Raw genomic sequence first — 23,308 nt, 5'->3', positions numbered from 1 at the left:
AGAAAATCTACATGATCTTTCATTGTGAGACTTTCTGAGATTTTTATATAGCAATTTACCTGCCTTAGCCTAAATCACAGTGAGGCTGCAACAGAGAAGAGCGTCCCATCCCCTGTAATTGAAACTCTGTTGATTCGTCCTGTTTGCCTAAATGAAATTCTGGTGTCAAGTATGGACATTTCTCCATCCACAGTAAGTGTACATGTAGTGCCTTCAAGATGGAGATGCAAGTGGATGATCAATGTGTTCAGTTTCATTGGTAGTCTTTAAAGAGGCATGTCCAGTCTAGTATTCCTTGGCAAGTCATTAATGGATTATCGATCTGCTATTGTAACCAGTAATTTGACCTGGGGATTTACACTGGGATTTTGTTCCTTCGCCTATTGCCATGAAGTAAACACAGACAATGTTCCTCCCATGCAAACAGCTGAGTCAGAGTGTAAGGTCAGGAAGGAGGCGGGAAGGGTCAGTGTCTTGCTCAAAGACACTTGGGCAGACTCTGGCTGTAGTAAATCTCTCGAACCACCTGGATCGACACGTGTAAACCTCATAACTGGGTTAGAATAACCTGGGTAATCACATACTCCAAATATGAGAAACCTAGTTAAGATGGCTGGTTTCAAATGGGTTGTTGTGGCATGGAAACATCTTAGTCCTTTCACTTTTTCACCACCTGCGCAAAGTCAGACTCATTTGACATTTTGATGTCAACAAAAAGCATGGTGGCAAGCAGCACTTACAATTACAAAGGAAGTCATCTTTTTGCCCTGTAGTAGAAGAAACCGAATGCTTAGTCAAAGAGAGGGAGTAGATGACAGTTGGACCTTTTTCATAACTTTATGTCAGACCGCTCTATCTGTGGACAGGAAGATTCTGTCTGGCTTATTCATGGCAACAGGGATACACAGTCACAGGGTATCATAGGTTCATGTAAAGAGCTTAACCTGAATAAGGCCTCAGCCAGAGTATGGACTAATAGCCATGCATGTAAAAACATAGCCAGTGACACACCAATGTTTCAGCTCTGTACACTTATTTTTGGGGATTTGAAACGGCAAAATGACCCTGAATCTAAAATGCAGATTGCCAGCTTTCATTTGAGGGTATTTCAGTTATAGATTGAAGTCCTCTTAATTGCTTCAAACGTTGGCTCAGTCTCCCAAGAGTGCAGAGTAGGTGGTGTTTTGCGCTTCAAGGACAATCTGATCGATTTGATTGTGTCAGACCAGATCAATCCACCCCAGAAAAGTGACTGAACGAACGTGAGTGAACTCATTTTAAACAGATGTAGCCATTGCAGAAGTCCCACTATTTCCATGATTACAATGGAAAACCATAATGTCTGTCTAACCAACTTTAGGCAGACTATACTAATAGATCACGATTGCTGTAATGTGTCAGTGTTCAGGAAAGCCCTATACATTTTTTCCTAGCGTTATTGATCATGACTGTTTTTCAGATAGAGCGGGGGTTCTTTTGATCCGACAGAAAGCCGATGAAAAAAATGAACGAACGCCTACTTAGTGACTATGTGATGGAACAAGTGAGTGGGCGTTAGAAGATGAAAGCTTCAGGTCTCTCTCTCTCTGTCTTCCTCTCTCTCTTTTCTTCCTCTGTCTCTCTGTGCTCTCTCTTCCTCGCTCTCTCCCTTCCCATCTCCTCTTTCCGTTTGTTTCCTTCCTGATTTCCCTGTCCTCCATGAATCTCGTCAGCTATTTCCTCAAGAGCCTCTTCTTTCGGTTCCCCCGCTCCCTGCTCTGTTTGTAGTTCCCACACCCGATCCAGGGGACCAGCAGCAGTGCGTCGCCGAGATATTTCTATTAAACTGCCTGCGTCACATTTTTGCGTTTGACACACATCCCTCCGAAAATAGCAGAGGAGCTCGGCGTCGTGTTTTTGAGTCCAGATCAAACAGCAAAGCCAGGGCCAGCCAGGACCTGCGACCTATTTTACATACACATGCACCGACACAAGCATTTTCCCTGTGTCTCTATCTTTCTCTCTGTCTCTCTTAGTCTCCCTTTCTCGTTTTCTCATTCTTCTTTTACTCTCTTACCCCCTCTCCATCTTTCTCTCCCCTGTCTCACACCCTTTCTCTTTCTTCCTCCACTCACTTTCTTTTTTATTTCTCTTCCCTTTCACACACACACACACAGATTAGAAACATGCCGTGCGCCTGTCAAATTTATATCTCTGCTTTTATCACAAAGGCTTTTATGTTTTTGTTTGCGTGTATGGATATGTATGGGCATAATCCATGTGCATGTAGAGTAGTGTGCATATGTAGAGAACATTTATATGTTTGCATGTGCATCATGTGCCTGTGTGTATCCATTATGCGTGTGGGTGTGAGTCTAGGAATGTGTGTGTATGTGTGTGTCAGGTGAACTGAAAGTGTGTATGTAGGTGGGAGTGTGTGTGTGTGTGGGAGAGAGTGTTATCTGTAATCCCTGGCTGTCTTGATGCAGGGCCTTCCTCTCAGAGCTCTGAGCGGTGGCTATATTTAGAGACCTACTCTCTGCTGTGGGGCAGACAGCTAACACAACAACACGCACACACACACACACACACACACATACATATGCACTGACAGAGACACAATGTGCATACACACGCACAAAAGCACACAGTAGTACAAACAGACATAGAAACATACATAAACGCCAACAAAACACGCAGATACATACACACGACGTGTTTCTCTGAGTGTGTTTGTGTGTGTGTGAGAGTACTCAACAAGGACAGGAATGACCTTCAGTGTGTGTGTGTGTGTGCTCACTCAGCCTTCATACGACTACGCTGTAGGGGGCGTGGCCTTAATAAGCCATGCTGAGGAATTCGCTAATAGAGAAAAAACTGATGGTGGTGAATATACCGTTTTTAGGAGATTGGCCCAGTTGTCAACTTACCTGTTAATTAAAGAAAACATAGACATAACAATTGTCCATGTGTCCCCAGTAGATTATTGGCTCCAGTGCTGCATGCTAACACGTTTCCCGGAATTTTGATCAAATTCTTTAATCGACCGTCAGTCACGACCAATTAGTCGATCAATCATTTCATCTCGACTTTAAAGGGGCCAGGCTCGATAGAGCTATTCAAGTCATTTGGTGAAAATTCCTGTATTTTTTCATATCGCAATATATATCGCAGAAAAAAAAAATATTGCAATGTCAGTTTTTTCCAATATCGTGCAGCCCTAATGCTAGTCTACTATCACTCAACATAGTGTACACTAAAGTGCTAGCACCAGCACTGGAGCACCAGAGCCAATGATCTACGAGGGACACATGGATGATCTTGGTGTAAGTTGACCAACAGGCCAATCTCCAAAAAAGGTGTATTCCTTTAAGGTGGGGTAGTGGCCATGTCCTGTGTTTCCCCTACTCTGTAGTCCTCTCAGCTTTCCCACTGCATCAATAAAAAAATAACGCTAAGGCGAGTAGACTGTGCACTCTTAGGTAAAAAATAGAAATATAAAAAAGGCTTGTGGGTATTGATTTGGAATGGTGGCAAATAGTTCGACAGCCTAGTCTCTGTTTGTGTGCTTGTGTGTGTGTGTGTGTGTGTGAGAGAGTGTGTGTGTCTGTGTGTGTGTTTGTGTGTGTTCTTCACACACAGTGCAAGTATGAAATAGCCTGTTTCTCAAAATGGATTGAGGCTTCTGAAATTGATCCAGCTTTTTTGTCTAGGCTGTTCTCTCCCTCTCTTTTTTTCCTTTATTCTCCTTATTTTCTTAGTGAAAAGTTAAAGTTAAGATGCACTCACTATTGGTTTTGCTTTACAAGAAGCCCAATCAATTTTTTTGTCAACATTTTGCTTTTGTACTTTTTTATGCTTTGCAATCTTTGATGCCATGCTTATCAGTCCATAATGTATATTAATATTAAGTCTTGTTTTAATCCAATTTTTTGATGAGATATTAAATGCTCAGTTCTAACAGTTTAAAGCTGATGGGGTGGCACCATCACACCCAGTGTAGAAACTGTAGCACCGTTTGCCCTGAAACCTCCTTGATTTAATGCAGTCTTCAACAGGGAAGACAGCCAAATAACTACTTAGTGTGATGTACATAAATGAGGAAATGAATTGGCTCTATAGGCAGCATCTAAAGTTGATAATGTGTTCAGCTCTGGGTTGATGGCAACTGTTGGATGTGTGGCCGTCGACTTGAAATGCCACCCTGAAACTGATCCAGGGGCTTCCATGTTGTTTCTGGGTATTCCCCTAACTTTTATTATGTTATAGCTGTAGTGTTCGTAAACATTATTACACAAATTCCAAGGCACAACTGCGTTTTTATGAAAATGCAGACAGAGCCTTGTGTGGAAATGCAAGTGCAAACACGCTGATACAATAACTGCTGCACTCAGATCAAATTTCATTAACTTGGAAGGAAAGGTTTGGCTACAATGTCTTCAAATTGAATTCCAAGTAATGCAATAAATTTGTTTGGTATTGATTTTTATGATATCCTATGGCAGAATCTCAAAGCCAGACTGAGCCCAGTGGCTGAACCATTAGCTTATGTGAAGATTGGAGTGCTTAGTCAATTAGGCTATAGGAGTTTTTCAGTCAGTTGGTTTTAATCTTTGTTTGAGATATTGAGTTATTAGAAACTGAAAAGCATTTGTAGTTGAGTTGTTTAGTGTGCTGCTTTGGGAGCCACATATTTACCCTTCAGGCCTGTGATCAGATCCTGCCAGAGCTTTCCCTCCTGTGTAGGGATGCACCCTGCAGTGTTTTTGGGCCGATTCCAATAACGGATTTTGTAACGGCGAGATCGGCTGATCCAATTGCAGACTGAAATTATGCATTTTCCCCAGACTTTGTACTAACTAAGTGTGCTTGAGGACTGAGGTGCTTACTCACTTTTTGCTACCGGTAGCGCATGAAAAAAGTTTTATATCAAGGCAACTATGTTCTGTCCAGCATCTTAGACTGTTTGCAATCACATTCACATTCTGAAATCCATAACACAACATCAGAAATGAGCAAAATTAAATGAACAAGTCTGAGTCTACACCCGCACTCCCGGCACTTCCGAAATTAAAATGAGCAAGGCCACTTGAGGAATGGATGGGTCCATTCTCTATCAACCAAATGAAATACCGTATTTAATTACTGTTAAAATGGCACGTGGGCATAAATAATGACAGCAGGCCTGTAATGTGATTCGGCAGTCGAAGCGGTGATTGGCTGATCACCGATGACCTCTTCAGGACATTGATCGGCCGATTGATCGGTGGCTGAATGATTGGTCTGTCCCGACTCCTGTGCTTCCCCTAATAAGTCTTCCTCTCTACCCAACTGTCTGAAAAAAAGCTAAAAATGGATTATTGTTTTCCTTCAAAATAAGAGCGGGTAGGCAAGGAATGGATAAGGGGATTTGACTCACAGGGGACAGGTTGTGCTGACTTGAGCTACTCTTATATCTGTTAGAGCACCGATAACATCTTCAAGGGCTAGATTTGTTAAGTCGGGAAAAGCCTTACGCAGTCCTGAGAAAGTCGACTGAAGGTTTCTTTCGGGACGGCACCAGCATTTGATTTCAGTCCGGCTCAACAGGGGAACCGTAGCTACCCTGCTGTGTCCGTGTCTGAGATCCACGGCGGCGGCTGCTTCATTAGCCATCGATTGCCAGGGCAGGACAGCTCACTGGATATGCCCGCCCCGAGACACAGCATCGTGAATAATTTAGCGGGACACCTCGGAATAGAGGGATATTTAGAGCGAGCTAGAGCAGACCCAGGGAGTGGCCGGTTCGGAGGGCTTTTACTCGAAAACACTCGAGCTCTGATTTTGTTGACGGCTTGAAAACATGAAATAAAATCATCAAGGCTGTCACAGGTAAAGACAGATGCTTATTTCCCCTGTGGTCCTCATGAGGTCAGAACAGGTCACTGCCAAAATGAAGGAAACGCTGATGTCTGAGGTCTGATTTAGTTGTATTTCCATGATGTATATTGAAGACCATACAGCAGAATCATTTTTATAGGCTTTTGTAGGCAGGAGAGAGGAATGGTTTGTGCTTTACTCCCTTTAAGTTCGTATATAGAAGGATAAGTGACTGAATATGTTCTTACATGCAGGTGAAGGACAAACTCGATACAGTCTATTGAAGTAAAAACAGAAATAATAGCTGGAAGACCGGGAACAAAATGGCTTTGTTGCCTCAAACCCAGCAATATAAATTATAAGCCGCTAGGGAATTGTAGCCGGAGATAATGATGATTGCTGAAATGAAGGCAACAGCTGAGTGAATGAGGGCGACACAGTGCATTGAAGTCATTTCGCAGAAAGCCCTGGAACAGATTCATCTTTATTTCCACAGACAGGAGATAGAGGGAGTGGCGTGTGTGTGTGTGTGTGTGGGCTAACCATTCATACTAAATAATACAGAGAGAAGCTGCAGCAGCTTTTCACGTTTTCCAGTACAGATAACTGAATAGATCAAGGAGACAGTTGAATAGTTGAATACACTGAATATTGAAATTCTTGAACAGGAGGTTTTTCAGAGAACAGAATGCTTTTCAGGGATTTTTATAATTATTAACGGCCAAATATTTCTTTTTAGATACAGGCTACTGCTGGAAAAAAAAGACAAGAGTAAATAAGGGATGCAGAGTGTATTCAAATATGATAACAGGACTAAAATGATTACAGCCAGCAGATAACTGAAGTGGCTGGGATAGTCTTCTTCGCTGTTCTGTGCACAGGTAACTGTCAAAATGAAATAGACTTTGCTTATTTAAATAATTTAACAGGAGACTTAAGAGAGAAAACAAATTTTAGAACTCCAGCTAGACAGAGGGAACGCTACGGCGACGGCCTAGAGGAGCTTTTTATCTTGATCCCGATAGGCATGAAATGAAAGAAGCACCTGAGTGACTAAAGGATGCGACAATAACTCAAGCGGAGGCCTTGGAAAACAGATTTGTTTTATACCTGCAAGTCGGAGGAGGCATAGAGAAAGGCTGAAGCTTTATTCCCTCTAAGTAAATAAAACAAAGAGAGGCTGCTGAAGCCTCTGAAATATACAGAACTTCAGTCACGCCAAAAGGCCTGTTATAAATGTTTTCATAAAGCCTTAGAAAGAGGGAAGGAAAGATGAAAGGAAGGGGGTGAGAGGAGGGAATAGTCTGAATGTCACCAAGGTCCCTGAAGTATTTTGGCCATTCATTTGTAGCACAGAGATTTCTAAATAACTGGGATCTCTGTCGTTCCATGCATTATTTGATTTCTCACCTGAGTTCTGGTCCCCTTCTGTGATTGGACAAAAGCACATAAGGCTCATCGCTCATTGGCCAGTTGGACTACACTGAAGTGAATCTGGGCCTCGGTCTCAAATGACAGCCTGTGTCTCTTATAGTAGCCTGGGAGCTCCTGGGAGGTTTGGGGTTTAGAAGTAATAAACTACTAAAAGCTTTGGGAGATTTTCAGGCCATAGACAGATGGGGTTGATATGGATGTGTGGAGAAGGAAGGCACAATGCATGTTGGGTATTAACTTGTTAACTAACAGGCTATGCTGCCCCGAATGCCTACTGTCCTGTCAAATCAAAGGATGGCTGACAAACCACAACTGTTTGACTTCTGTGACCGTGACAGGCAAGGACAGCACATGATTGGTTCAAAGTTAATATGCACTGATATTGTGGCAAAGGCAAAGTATTTCACAGAGAGTTCATGTAGAACAACTGTTACTAACCATTTGGTCAAAAGTTGTTCATGAATTTTCTTCTCACATTGTTCCAATACTTGTGATGTCTTGCCTGTTTGAGCATGCCAACTAATGCCAACTGACCCAGTCCTAGTAACAGCCATAACAGTACATCAGTACACAGAGAACTAACATGACTAGTGAATGCCACTATTCCTACACCAGAAGGGAATTCAGTAACGCAATTAATGGATTTTTAAAAGTAGTTATCCTTGATTGATTGATTGATTGACTTCACAAGCATCTCAGGGGATAACAGTGAAAAGAATAAGACTTATTCCCAGTATGGTCATCTTGATGATATTTTTTTCCATTCGTCCATTAACAATTAACAATCACTCATCAGAGCAACAAAACAGCTGATTCTGCTGTCTTGTGTCCATGACTTTTACCACATTAAAGACAGTTGTCACCTTGTCTCAAATGTGGAGAATGAATGAAAGGGCATAAGACTGTATGTTGTGCCATGCCAACACACAGTCTTATGGATGGTGGACATAAGACCGTATGTTCGCATGGCACTCTGCATATGGTGGACATAATCATACGACTACCAGATTTGGGGTATCATTTATAAGTGGAAATAACATCATTTTTGGCAGAAAAAAGAAAATGACACTAAATAGAAATTCAAAATGAGGTTTTCTGGTTGTAAATGGCTTGAATCCAATCCAGGCAGAAAATGCATTCAGTGTTCAAAACCCCAACTCTGCCTTGCATGCGCTTGGCACCGTCCCAGGTGGCCACTATTTCTGTGTGTGTGTGTGTGTGTGTGTGTGTGTGTGTGTGTGTGCGTGTGTGTGCATGCATACATGTGAACGCACCTGTCCTGAGCCCCCACGGCTTTGCACTTGAGCCTCAGCAGCTTGCTGCTCCGAGTCCCCCTCCGTCTCAAATACTGTCTTCTGTCCTCTCCACCCCCCCCCTCCCTCCTCTCTGCTTGCCTACGTTGGCTCCCCCAAGGTCGTAATATTTTTCAAGGTATGTATGGATGTACATCTGCTAACACAACGAGCCACCATCTTCTTCTTCCCCATGTTGCAATATACGTATTTGACACTATGCGCTTCCCCCACTACGCCGGGCAACCTTGCTAATAGCGACTGTCTGTGACTGTGGTTGGAGAGTTGGTTTTATACAGGCGGTAGATACTAACTGCTTTCAACCCCCCTGCAGCTGGTTAGCTAGCTGGCTAGCATCTCAGGAGATAGTCAGCATGTACACATCAACACTACAGTGTCTGGCATCATTGCAACCCAGTGACTGATTGCAGTGTCATGCCTGGTGTCATGCTGACTGAGCGGATACACTAACTCATTAGCATTCATTCATCAACCCCCCCCCCCCCCCCCCCCCCCCGTCTATTCACTTCACCCTGCCCCACCAGTCCATGCTGCAGTTCATACAGAACGAAAAAATGGCTCTCTTTCATTTGGAGTTTGCCATTTTGATTCAAGATGCAGCATGTAGTGGAAATAGATTTAACCCTTTAAACTCTACCTAGAGAGGTAGATTATTGGTATTATAGCACAATCAGCATGGCCAGGCTTTGCTAACATCTAAGGTCCTAAATTTGAGATGAAAACAGAGATTCCAGATTCAATTTTAGCAGATAATATAGCTAACAGCTAATATTGAGGGTTTATTAAAGGACAATAAGGCATTTAAGACATCTCAGTTTTTGGCACTGCAATAACTAAATCCGTGCCTGTTTTTCCAGCTTGAAAACATTACTCAGCTAGATGCAGTAGCACAAATTAAATGTTAGAATCAGTAGATATACAATATGTTCACGGCATTAACCCTTAGGTGACAGAATAAATTGTTTCCTGACCTGATATTTTTAAAGCTTGATATGTTCAAACAGATATGCCCTCATATCCCAACTTTGATCTCTTTGGAAGAAAAAGATTTGAAAGTCTGGTTTCCAAAAGATATATTTATGAACAATCCAACTAGACGGTGCTTAGATAAATCATGTCATGAAGCTTGACATTCCCAGTTTCCCAGGATACAGGCCTGCTTTCTAAGGTAGATGGAAATAAGTTTGCAGACAACCATGACCGGCTATTATTTGTAACCGTATTTCATTGTGCTTTTGTTCTTTACAGCCCTCTATATATCATCCACATTGATTTTTCTGCCACTTTCCTGTCCCTGCTGCGGGCAATATCCCCCGTCTCCCATTACCACAAAATATTTTTCACCGCGTATCACATTTGCAGCTACATTTGGCCTCTATTCAAGCAGGGAGAAATATTTTTCACCCCCCCTGTTTGTCTGTTAGCTGGCAGTGGGTAGGAACTGTTTGAGACACATTTTTAATTTATTTTGATGTGTTTATGCTTTAAGGGAGAGTACACAGAGATTTACAGGACAGATCAGAAAGAGAGAGAGTGAAGGAATGAGATGCAAAAGCTGGTTAAGAGCCGGACACAAACCCACAGTGTCTCAAGTACATTGTTCTGTAGAGGCTTACACCTTAACCCACTAATCCAGTGATTCTCAACCTTTTTCACATTAAGGAGCCCTAATTTAGATCGTTTGATGAGATTTTGTCTCTTGAACCCAAATATGACAATAGTTTTATTGTTAGATGTGATTTTGCCCAGAATTCCATGACTATCTGTATTGTAGGTAGAGCAATAACAGTGAAACTATGATCAAAACAGTCATTCTTCTACATTCCCTAATTGTGTTGACTTTTGTAAATGAAATAATGGTGAAGTTTAACAATTTATTCATTTGCTGGGGACCCCCTGGAACTGCCTCGAGGACCCCCGGTGGTCCCCGGACCCCACGTTGAGAACCACTGCACTAAGCCATAGGGGCGCAGGCAAAAAAGCAAAGCTGAAACATTAGCCTATGCATATATAATCTTACAAACAACTGCTATCAGTTTTGAGAGACGAGTTTGAATTAATGACATTATGGAAATGAAAAACAAGCCTCAAGCTCCACTAGATATGGCTGGAAAAATATATAGTTTCTGAGCTTGTTTTATATACTTTAAGTGCCGTGGATGGAACCTTTTAGGAATTAAATTCAAAGCATTAGAGCCAAATCATCTAATAATCTAATGAGCATTATGAGGTCCTCTCTTGGAGAATCAATGGGACCAAAGGGCAGGACAGAACAGAATTTGATTGGTTCTGGGTGAAATGCCCCTTTAAGGCTCTCTGGACACATTTGGTCATGGTCTGTTTCACCTCTGTCAGGCCAGACTACGGGTGAGGATGTGAGTCGGGCGAGCTGCCAGCACTGCAGTGCTTTCCACCTGCCCCCCCCCCTTCTCTCTCTCTCTCTCTCTCTCTCTCTCCCCCCTCTCCTCTTTCCTTCTCTCTCTGCCCCTATTCTCTCCCTTCCTTGCCTCTCTTTCTCATCCTGTCCCTCTTCTTTCCTTACTTTCCCTTGATCGCTATTCTCTTCCTCTCTCTCTCTCTTTCTCTCTCTCTCTCTCTCTCTCTCTATAGCCCTACTTCATCCTCTCTTTCTCACTCAAATGACACAGCCTAAGCATTTCTCCACACCCAAACAACATAAACCACCCAGCATCTTCAACCTGACACTTGCTGCAGTCTACTACTACTCCCCCCTTGTACTGCATCCTGAACAGCTTCATACATACATGCGAGACAACAGCTGCAGCCAGGAGGGAAAATAAATCAATACAATACATCCCTCTTTTGGATACACACAGAGTGTACAAAATATTAACACCGTCTGACTGCCTTGACACAGTTCAGAAATGTGCAAAATGGGGATGGAACTCAATTTTCAGAAACTGCGTTTTTAGGAAATATTTGGAAATTGAGTGCAGAATTTAGGGGAGAATGCGAGGAAGAGCATCAGTTTACCTATCCACTGTAGCCATTTTTAATTTTATGAGAAAGTCTTCGAAGTGCAACATGAATAGAGTACAAACTGAACATAACACCACGGGACGCAGTTATAATGTCTATTCCGCTCTTCCACATCTTGATGAGTGGTGAGACTGGTGAGAATTTCCCAGCAAGCACCAGGTGGTTCGCTTTATAGAGACGAGGGATGAGGGAGAAATGAAAGCTGCTCCAACCACCAAACACAGATCTCTTTTGTGTTTCCCAAAATGAGACACCCAGCACTTCTCTTAAAAAAAGGATTGTTGGCACAGCATTAAAAGAAATTCTGGTGGCTTTATAAAGGATATGACAGTGTTTAATAGCGTTTGAAATGGAACTCTTCATGTAATTGAAGTTGGAAGGCTGTCTGTTCGCAGGATATCTCCAAAAATTACAAACAGATTTGGATGAAATTTAGTGGACAGTTGATTAGATTTTGGTTTGGACGATTTTTGCAATTTAGCTAAAACTATTATGCTGCGTTCATGTGCTGGTGGGAAAGTCCGTCATCCGGGACTTCCAAGTCGGCTACTCAACAGCAATGCATTCACATGCTATTTTGGAGAAATTTTCAGTGTTGGTTAACTCTAATTGAAACAGCAGTGCCGAAGCCACACTAAGAGAAGAAGGAAGATATAAGTCCATTGTGTTCACTCTAAAGCCTTTGCTGGAACAAATAACCATTTAAAAATCATTTACTGGAGGGTGACCTTTGCCACCTATGAGAGACAGAGTAATTCAGCCCCACTAAATGAGGCAGCAATGTAGCCTGGCTTTATCGCAGAGGCTCTCCCTGATTGATTAATGCAGTTCCCATGGTTACCACTTCGTGTGCCGCGGCTGCAGTGATGTGCATTGGAATTTCTCTATCTGCTGAACCTCCCCGTCAGTTTCACATTTTGTGCCTTTCCTCTCTGCCCGCAAAGATGGTTATCCTCTGAAGCTTTTTGAATTTGTGTCAAAATGAGAATCTGAGGGTGATTGAATTGAGGAATTCAATAGGATTTCATTCTGAAATATGACATACAGTAGGTAGAAATCAAATGAAAACTGAAAGATAATTAAACCAGTCAATTAAAGTTAGGGCTAGGAGACTATTGAGATATAACCAGGCCCTAACGTTGTGTTCCAGGGAACATTTGTTGGAGAGCAAGAGCAATTACATATAATCATTTTCATGGCTACTGCTCTGCACTACAGACAAAACAATACACACTGAGTACAAGCTGAAATAGCATTGTTCTGTGTTGGAAAGGCAAATCAGAGTAAAAGCAAATCAGAGTGCACCGATGATCAAGAAGCATCGATGCATTAGTTGGTAAAGCACTAGCTTTACCTTGCAGTCCAGCCTGAGACAATTTGGCCTTTTTACATTGGAAATGTCGGCCACAGTCTTAAATATCAAATGATTTAAAAAAAAAACATGATTTATTCTTCTGGTTTATGAGAGAGCAGTGCAGAGAGGCAAAGCCATATCCACAGACAAGGACATGTACTGTATATTCCACCACTGATTTAGAGGGAAGGTTCAGTGATTTCAGAGGCCTAACCTATCACTAACCATGTCAGCTATTATAACATTCAAAATATTTTTACATCAGAGTTTTTGTCTCTGAGAAATCAGCACCAGCCTCCTGTTTGTATTTGCTAGTGCAAGTCAGTAGGGTATGAAACCATTGCTTTGAGTGCTTTGAGCAAGTTCTATTATATATTCTTACTATTACATCTATGGAAGTATATGGAATGGCTTGCAAGTGATTATAAGATGTATGGTTTCATACCCCATTGACTTGTGCTAGCATTGCCAACAAATGATAATAGATGGTGGTTGCCAATTTCACAGGAACACAAGCTCTAATGTAGAAACGTATGGCACATTCTAAGAGGGAGCTTGATTAGTAATTCATTGGGAAGACTTATAAAAGCACTGAACCTTCACTTTAAAGTAGAGATGCACCGATTGCAATTTTCTTGGCCGATTCCGATTTCCGATTTTTTAAAAGTCTGACCTGCCGATTCCGATTTTGGCCGATTCCGATTTTCTTTCTAAGAACTATAATTGACAGCACACACAAACATTTTTGTAACTTTTCTTTAATTGAAAATTAAAATTCAATTGTATGTTCATAATAAAACATTGACTATTAATAACTTACATTTTCTCCAAAACTGCACCAGGTTACAGGACCTTCTCTCACTCTCACTCAAACAAATCTCAAAATAAAAAAGTGCTCCAGGTTACTGGACAGAGCTTTTTTGAACAAATAAAATCCAAATGAAAATGAATTGCAGTATATCCCACTTAATACTTTCCCGAAAGAAAACAGGTGCAACAGATCTATATAACAACACACGGACTATTACTATTATGGACTATTATACAACAGGTAGTTCCGACCAAGCAATCTGATTGGTCAACTAGACATTTAGAACGTGCTCAAATCAAGGAGGTTCTAATCAGCATGACAGCACGCCTAGCCGTGCTCATCACTAAATATTACTCCGCCATATTATCATACAATATATTTAAATATAACGCTACGCTAAGTCTGTTCAGCCTTGATGTTACCAGACGCTCTGCCATCCATCAGCTGTGCCGGTGAGTCGGTGACACGGCGCTACTAGCTTAAAAATACATGTGAAGTTCGCGGAGATAGTAGCTAAATCTGTCCATGGAAAATTTATTTTTTTCAGCAGATATCTTAGTTACAACAAGATTGAGCTAGCAAGGCAGTTTTGTGTTTATATGTGTGGTATTTATTCAGTTTGGGAAATCCCGCGATCTCTAGAAAGCATTAGCTCAAGTTGGCTGGCTGACTCAACAGGGACTAGAAATCGTCTCTGTTGCTAGGTCGTTACTAAGGCTCCGCCTACTTGCTGGAGTAGTAAACTAGGTTCCATTACATAGGAGTCTACTGACGTGACTGATTGTTTTCCAGTTATTAGTCAGACCTCATGTATTTCCAGGGAAACGGAGATAACACTAGCAAAACGTTATTTATTTTGAGAGCGAATTGCCCCACGATATGAATACATTTTGTTTGTATCTTTTATTTTGTTGGTAACTGTTGTATAATCGCAATATTACACCCGAGGGTGTGCGTTACCGTCATTATTGGCACGACAGTGATGCGGTCAGGACCGAGGCGCTTGCGCCGAGGTCCGTAAGCATCACGGTAACGCACACCCTCTCGTGTAATATTGCTTAATTACAGCGGAGTTTTTACTGTTGTCTTAAATTTGACCGGCACAGAATCGGATATATGAGACTGATCGGCCGGTCACCGGTCATGGCCGATCAGCTGAAAACCGGCCGATTCCGGTCACCGGCCGATCGATCGGTGCATCTCTACTTTAAAGGCAACATCAACCCAAGGCTGCCAGCCATATCACATCTCCAGCACATCAACCCCCTTAGGTAGGCCTAACGCTGAAAGGTTGCCAGCATCGATTCTTCACTCACTTTTGCGATGAAGTGTGTGATACCAGTGATACATTCTGTCTTCTGGCGTCGTCCGTTCTGTTTTTACCGAAGCTGCTCATTGCCTGACTGGAAGCCGCAGATGTTGAATCTTTGTTAACATGCATCAGGGGCCTGTATATTGGTTTGATAACTCGTGATATTGTTTTATCTTTCAGTACTGTCATCGAGGGGACATTCGGAGGGGAGTCGGAGCAGACGGCTTCCCTCCTGTTAACGGTTAATATTGCTAACTGTAGATATTACATGAAAACATCACTGAAATCCCCTTTGAATCGTTTCCATAAATAATACAGTGACTGTCATACAATATCCAACCTTTCTAATTGTAGATCCTACCATCATTCTCTTTGATACATTCCCACAGCACTATACATAATCATATAATATGATTCATCGACATTATTATAAATATGATTCATTAGACATCCCAACTGACAGCCTAAACAATAAAGCATTATGAATGAAACAAATGTGTGAGAGAGCCATACAATTAAATACAAAAAAGTAAATGGGCATTTGTTCAGTTAGGTATCATATTGTTATGAGCTTTGTCAGTGTATTTCAGTAATGTTAATATGGGTTAGTGTATTGGGAGTTTCAACTGTACATGTAAGACACTTGACAAATAGACATGAGTCTGATTCTGACTAGGCTGCAATGTTCAGCCTGGATCATTCCGTCTCATATAACACATAGGTCACACATTACCAGACGCCTCACTTTGTCTACACTTTGTTTCACTTGGTTGTGTGTGAGCACAGAGTGAAGAAAAGTGACACCTAAATCAGTTGTCAAGTAGGAATAAAGGTGAAAATAATCCAGAGAGTGGTTGTGTTTCTTCAACCAATTAGAATCTTGTACATCCATCAAACTAAGCTTCACTTGTGCAGTATAGGCCGACGCAGGTTTTAGTTAGACAATGTAAATGCGTGGAAATATGACTCAGTGTGTGGTTATTCAGTTTCCTTTGTTCAGATGAAACACTTTAACCACTTAGAATGAAAACTATGGGCCAGGTTTCTTTCTCCAGCTGGAGAGACTGAATAAGACAAATGCTCCATTTCTTCAAAAGCTTTCGCAAAGCACTTAATACCCAACGGTCCCAGTGGAGCTACTCAGTCAGTGGCCAGAAGGAGAAGACTGCGGTTGCACTGGGCAGCTTCCAGGTGTGGATGTGTGGAACCTTGATGATGAACTGACTTCAAAGAAATAAAAAGCTGTGTGTGTGCGTTGTCGCTTCTGGAACGGTCCTCTTGTATTTTTGTAGCTTGAAAACAAATTCTTAGTGACAGTATTTTTTAAACATATTTCTTTCTTCTTCTTTTTCACCACCGCCCCCTCTTCCTCCTCCTCCTCTTCCTCCTCCTCCTCTCTCTCCGTCCTTGGCAGACCATGCAAGCGGCGCGATGCCCGACAGATGAGCTGTCGCTGACTAACTGTGCCGTGGTGAGCGAGAAGGATCTGCAGTCAGGACAGTGAGTTGTCATTAGCACCTATTCATCCTCCCATTCGTCAATACAGGCAGACGTTCGTGCGTCTTTCCAGCCATTCTCTCATCTATCTGTCTAATCCACACACCCACCTGTTCATCCATCATTCACCCAGAAGGTTGAAGTAAGGAGTTTTGATGTGTGTAGCTGCATGGATATGCTGCACTAGGCAACATTTGTCTGTAAAAATACACTTTTCTTAGCGGTCAAAATCACAAAGTAGGGCTGAAACAGAGAAAAGCATCCCATCCTCACTAATTGAAACACGTTAGATTCATTCAAATGAAATTCTGGCGTCAGGTATGGACACTTCACCACCCACAAAATACAAATTGTTTCCGAAACAGAAGAAGAAGACATTTAGTTTACTGACGCTGCCTTAGCTACAGCACTTCTGGGTATTCGTCTTAGTAGGGTATAGATCAGTTCTCACCCTCAATCAGGTCACTTTCTTATAGTGGTGCAGTCATCTGACAAAGAAACAGAAAGATACAACAGTGACAGCACCTGTGTTGTGTTATACGCTAAATAATAATATCACAGACAGTGTTAGAGGAGACAGACATTTCATAGACATAGACATTTCATTTCATTTTCAGGGATTGATTGGCCTCATCTGGCAGGAAAGACAGATCCAGACCTAGTGCTGAAAGCTCTTGTCTTTCCCAGAACAAAATAAACCAAATCAAGCATGCGTCCTGCTTTTAAGTGCAGATGATGCAACAAGTAAATCTAGCGTAATATCACAAAAGCAGCACAATTCCATCCTGTGTATTATCCTCTTCAATCGGGATAGTGAGTTAATCCCTGAGACACAGTGATGCCTTTCCAACAAAGCCGGAGGCAGATACAGTGGAGTTACAGAAGGGGTTAACCTTCAACACTTAAGTCGTTTTTCTATAAAGTCACTTAAGGGCTAAGTGGATATAGTCCCGTCATCCTGTTTGATTTCACTGTCGTAATTCTGTTTGTTATCCATAGTGGCGGACCAAGCCACAGTGACTTTAATCTCTGGGTAATTTGAGATTAGCTGGCGGTGGAATCCTCTTGAATTTACAGTGGGTGCTTGTGAGTGTGTGTATGTGTGTGTGTGTGTGTGTTTTGTATGGAGTCAGATTTGTCTTAAAAAGAAATAAACGCACACGACAAGTTTCACAAATGTATATCACGACTTGTAAATTAATAAGGATGATCACAAATGTATTTTCCTGTCCACAAACAAATGCCACTCAATTTGAATAAATGAAAGATAAAAATGGACATCAAAATGCTTAATATTTCATGTTGTGATCACCAACATTGGTTTTATAGCTGTGTTGACTAAAGCAAGCAACAAACCAGTGCAATTGTTGATCATTCTTACAGAGTCAAGTTCATAATAAGTATGCATAAATGCCTGAGCTGACAAAAGTTAGTTTTTAATATCTTGATGTACATTCAACTACACATGTTTTTCAAATATTCTGGTATTTGTCACTGAAGAATATTTTTTTGGTGTGAAAATGGTCAAATTTAAAGATATTTAATATTGGCACAAAATATCAGCTATAGGTGCCTTCTGTCTAAAAATATTGATATCAGCCTTTAAAAAAATTGTCAAACTCTATAAACCTAGTAGAGGGAAGCCAGTGTAATTACATATCTCATATCATACACATCTAGGTAGTGCTTTCATTTGGTTGTATCATACTGTAGGTTGGTTGGTCAGTTTGAGGTAGAAGACAAGAGTGGCGTGGGAAAGAACGACAGGTCGGAGATGCAGGGGTGACAAGACTGACAGAATTCTATGGTTAGATCGACTTCGGCACGGGGCTAAGCTTGTGAACTTCTGAATCGAGTACCGTCGGCAATAGCCTTAACCTTTGGGCGGCACGGTGGATTATGGGTAGTACTGTCACCTCACAGCAAGAAAATGTTCTCCCTGTGTCTGTGTGGGTTTCCTCTGGAACTCCGGTTTCCTCCCACAGTCTAGACAGAAGACTAGCCTAGCCGTAGAATGACCAGGAACATAAGCTGCATGGGGGATGAACTGATGTGTCACGACAACCGGGTAGGACGGCGCATGAAAGGCATGGCGGATACTGAGTTGGAGCGGCCTTTGTTGTTTGGTGCAGTGCGGTGCGAGGAAGAAGTTGAAGAGCGGAAGGATGATTCGATTGAGTTTTTCGAGGCAAGGATTGCATCTAACAGCTAACTAGCTAACATTACCGTTAGGTTACAAACTATTTCAAATAGAAATCCAGTCCGTTGTCCTCTACTTGCCAGAAATGTTGTGAAGATAGAGTCTGTTTTATATACTAACTTTAGTAGTTAGTATAGTTAGTATATAAAACAGCCTCTATCTTCTACTCTATACTGACGTGTGGAAGTTGATGCCAGCCTCTCTGGTCTCTTTGGTCCTTTTAGTGCAGCAGTTAGGTATAAATCAGGACAAGTTAAACTGGACCCAGGTAAGATGGTGGACGATTATCCCGCGGACGATTATCTCAGTAAAACTGAGGCCAAACTCATGATCAGCTTCCTGTTCATGTTCACGTTTGCAGCGTTCTGTAGAACAGACCAGCAGCCCAGGCACCCTGCCTTTATAGACCTTTGTGATGTTTTAGTAGAGGTGAGGATGTCACAAGCCACTGACTGGAGAGTGATATAACGGAGGTTGATTATGTCTGATCTGACTTACTGACTCTGAGTGAGTGAATGAGTGACTGAGTCAGTGAGTGAGTGAGTGACTGACTGACTGACTGACTAACTGAGTCAGTGAGTGACTGACTGACTGACTGACTGACTCAGTGACTGAGTGAGTGAGCAAGTCTAGCTTCCGCGCAATCCAACACAATGTTTAGACTAGCATTGAGATGACCCTCTCATCTGGGAGGAGAAACTCCAACTCTGCGGCAGCCAGCTGGGGACTGTTTAGTATCACCACACCCATCCTCTCACCCTGGACAACTCCTGAATATCAGAAACCACCCCCTATATAGGAGTGTGGTTCCACAGCTAAAACTGTGTGTGGAGGTGAGCCCAAGCTCTCACATCAATAGGTGACTGGGAAGTGCCGGAGGACCTTTTCACTAGCACATGAACTCACCACACATTTGTGAAACTGCACCTCGGTCTGATTTGTCCGAAACAAACAAATAAATGCGACCAATCCGCGTGATGTGAAGGCAGAATCGACAACCTGTAAACAAATGGCAAAACAAACTCACGTGTTTTGGAAAAATAAACGTCCAACTTGGAAATAGTGTAATAATTATATAGTGGAATTGTTTCACATTTATTCAAGTTGGGTGGTATGTATTTGTAGAATTGTTTGACATGTGTTTAAATTGAGTGGCATTTGTTTGTGGACAGGAAAACACATTTGTGATCATCCTTGTTTATGTACGAGTCATGATTACGAGTCGACATTTGTGAAACTTGTGTGCGTTTATTTCTTTTTAAGACAAATCTGACTCCATAGTTTTCGAGGGGAACACACACACATAGTTTTTTGAATGTATGGATCACTTTGTCTCTGTCAGAGAGTTTTCATCCACTGTGAAATCAAAGCTTCCCTAGCATTTTTAGTACTCAGCAGCATGCTAAGCATTCGGGCATTTCAGACCCAGTCATCCCATTCCCGCTACATTTTCCTCTTCCTGTTGTGAAGCAAGAAATGTCACGAATGAAAAATGGTGTTGTGATTGTGCTGCTGTTTGACAATGGAAAAAAACACTGTACCGTTTAATATGAAACTTGATCCCTGTGAGGAAATTGGGTCATTACAGCAGCAAAAGTATTATGATAAAGCAGGGAAGAAAATACATAAAAATAGTTGTGCGTCAACATTACATAAACATATGCCAACAGTAGGAGTATGGATTACTTACATGTATGAGTTTACTTACAAATGTTACTTACAGTATCGATTGCTTGCTTAATATGGATTACTAAATATGAAACGTGCTATATATGTGTACAAACATAACGTTTCAAAAATATAAGCATCTAAAAAAATAACATGTATACAGTCTGAAATAGTGGCACGATCAGTATATGCAATATGTGACAATGAGAGGGATATGGGAAGCTAAATGAAGCATATATGTGAATAGCAATATACATAATGTGTGTATTATGTATGCGTATTTGGATATGTACGTTAGTTGCTGTCCCCTGTTTTGCTCAATTAAGATCTAGAGTTGAGGGTGCAGTCGTGTTAAGAACACTTCCCTTTAGAAACTAGAGCACAGCCAGCTGAATGCTTCCTCTTGTGTGCCTCATTAATGAAGGATCATAAATATGTGGGAGTGGAAGCCATCTAATTAGTCTTGAGGTTTTTCCTACATTTTTACTGCCATGGCAACTGCAGCCTATCCTTTCTCGGTCAGCGTATAACTCTTCTGTGTATGTTGCAAAAAAGCACTTTCACGATGGCTATATCTTTATATATCTCTTTTAGTTTATTAGCTATATGTAGTGTAATATGTGCAGCTATACCATACGTCTTTACCTTTTTATTTGACCACTAAAAATATGCAATGCTGTCTCAATTTATCACTAATTGAGACAGCACTGCATATTTTTAGTGCTCACAACACCAAAATCAAGAATGCTAGTTCAGCTTTTAGCACAAGAGCAACACATTTCAAATGGGTTTTCCATAGGCAAGCCCAGTCAAGTCAGCTATATTTACAGTATATAGCGCTTTAAAAAGCAAAAGCAGTTTGTACTGAAGTGTTTCACAAAGCAGGGAAAGGAAGGCCTGGTACACCAACAGCAAAAATTAAGATGTAAGGGAAATAATAGCAAGGTTAAAAGCATGAAATAAGAGCAATAGAGCATAGAAGAACATGTCAGACTCAGTAAAAGGCCAGTGAATAAAAATGGGTTTTAAGACGAGTTTTAAAACTGTCAACGGATTCGGCTGATCTAATGCTGTGGAGAAATATAGCAACGTATATCGTTATATACCAACAATATTCACACTATTTCCCATGAAAAAAAAAAAGGTCAAAAAAACAAAACAAAAACATGCTCTCTTCTCTCTGCAGACACGTGACTGTGAAGACCTCGCCCAACCACAAGTTTGTGTTTACAGTCAAGGGCCACCACACTGTGGTACCTGGAACTATCGCTTTCAGCCTGCCTCAGGTACACACACACACACATGCACACACACACACACACACGCCATTATTTACTACTTCTTGGCTCAGTCTAAATCTCTCCTTATCTCTCTCTTGTAGAGGAAATGGGCCGGCCTCTCCATTGGCCAGGAGGTGGAAGGTAATATCCTCTGTTTGATTAATGCTCTTGACGATTAACTGTAGAAACTGGGACATCTGTAGCTCTACTGCTCTATTGAATTACTGCTTTATAAGATTGGGTAAGAGTGGGAACGCAACCTGTGCTCATCGTGCGGTGACCTCGGCCTCCTCTTCAGACAATAATGCCTTTTCAGGTTATGAGCAATTTTGTCAACATTTATCACCGGCAGTGTTTTGTTCTGTGATGCACGGGGCCTTCCTAGCTCGTTAAGGCAGCTGCAGTAATTTTTTCTGGTAGTTCAATGCTAACCCCTGCTGGAGGAAATGTAGTCCTTCTCCACTGCCTCAGATTGCAGTCTATGTATTATCTTTTTTTTTTTTTTTTTCTGTTTTATCTATACATTTTGCTGCTCTTCTATTCTGTTCTATTCTTTATTCTAGTCTAGTCTACACTCGTCTAGTCAAGGATGTTCTGTTCATGTTGCTTCTGCTTCTCTTGTGTTCTCTTCCAGTAAAATCATTTCTATGGTCATTCTAAATCTAGACAATAACTTAATTCCTTTTTTAGTGTAATCTGTTAAATATAGTTCTGTCTGTCTCCCGCAGTGTCCAACTACAACTTCGACAAGTCCAAGCAGTGCATCGGCGCCATGACAATCGAAATTGACTTCCTGCAGAAGAAGAGCACCGACTCCTCCCCCTACGACTCGGACAAGATGGCCGCCGAGTTCATCCAGCAGTTCAACAACCAGGCCTTCTCTGTCACCCAGCAGGTTCATGTTCTCACACACAACTACATACAACGCAAGACGCTTTGCTGTTTGTTGTTGCTCGGGTTTTCATCATCCCCTCGCTTCTCTCTCTCTCTCTCTCTCCCTCTCCCCCCCCTCTCTCAGATGGTGTTCAGTTTCTGCGACAAGCTGTTTGGCCTGGTGGTCAAGGACATAGAGGCCATGGACGCCAGCATCCTTAGGGGAGAACCAGCCTCTGGAAAGAAACAGAAGGTACCCGACCGCACCCGCAGCCCTCTGTCTACATTTAGATTTACCACTGGAATCAGCAAAGCCAGAAGTTTCAAAATTGCACTTTTCACATTAGCCATTTGTCGACATAGGCCAGGGTTATTTGTAGGGCTGGGTATCGAGAACAGATTCCAATTTATTCATTTATTCCAAATTGCCTAATTCACCGGAATCGATACGCGACCGCATTAACGATACCTCTTATCGATCATTAAGCATTTTGAACAGCTGGATGCTTCTCCAGTAGCTGCACAACAACCTTTTTGACCCTTTCGGTGTGCTGTCCATCGCAAACACTGACAGAATTTGACGCTGGCGGGGCACATACGTTCTCACCCTCATGTCAGTGGAAACCAGGCGCAGCTCTGTGGCAGCCTTCTGCAAAACAACAGGATGCTGGACAGCGTTTCTTTAGAGTTCCAAAAACAGCAAATAAAAAGGCCATAAAGTTTCACCA

At 41.8% G+C, this 23,308-nt stretch overlaps 1 protein-coding gene across 1 annotated transcript in view; it reads left to right on the top strand.

Annotated features, from left to right (window-relative positions):
- Positions 1–23,308, top strand: part of LOC139665101 (vesicle-fusing ATPase) — a 42,707-nt gene that overhangs the window by 5,394 nt on the left and 14,005 nt on the right. The window contains exons 2-7 of the mRNA XM_071544067.1: positions 8,686–8,703; positions 16,477–16,562; positions 21,614–21,713; positions 21,809–21,848; positions 22,436–22,602; positions 22,726–22,833. Of these exons, the coding sequence (XP_071400168.1) occupies positions 8,686–8,703; positions 16,477–16,562; positions 21,614–21,713; positions 21,809–21,848; positions 22,436–22,602; positions 22,726–22,833 (519 nt within the window). The remainder of the gene's footprint in view (positions 1–8,685; positions 8,704–16,476; positions 16,563–21,613; positions 21,714–21,808; positions 21,849–22,435; positions 22,603–22,725; positions 22,834–23,308) is intronic.

The sequence above is a fragment of the Centroberyx affinis genome, unplaced genomic scaffold (assembly GCF_046629955.1).
Source record: "Centroberyx affinis isolate AG114_WGS23_722 - 3 ecotype Tasmania unplaced genomic scaffold, CSIRO-AGI_Caff_v1 ptg004449l_1, whole genome shotgun sequence".
Classification (NCBI taxonomy): domain Eukaryota; kingdom Metazoa; phylum Chordata; class Actinopteri; order Beryciformes; family Berycidae; genus Centroberyx; species Centroberyx affinis.
Note: the sequence above shows the minus strand (reverse complement) of the source record. Positions and strands in the feature narration are given on the sequence as shown.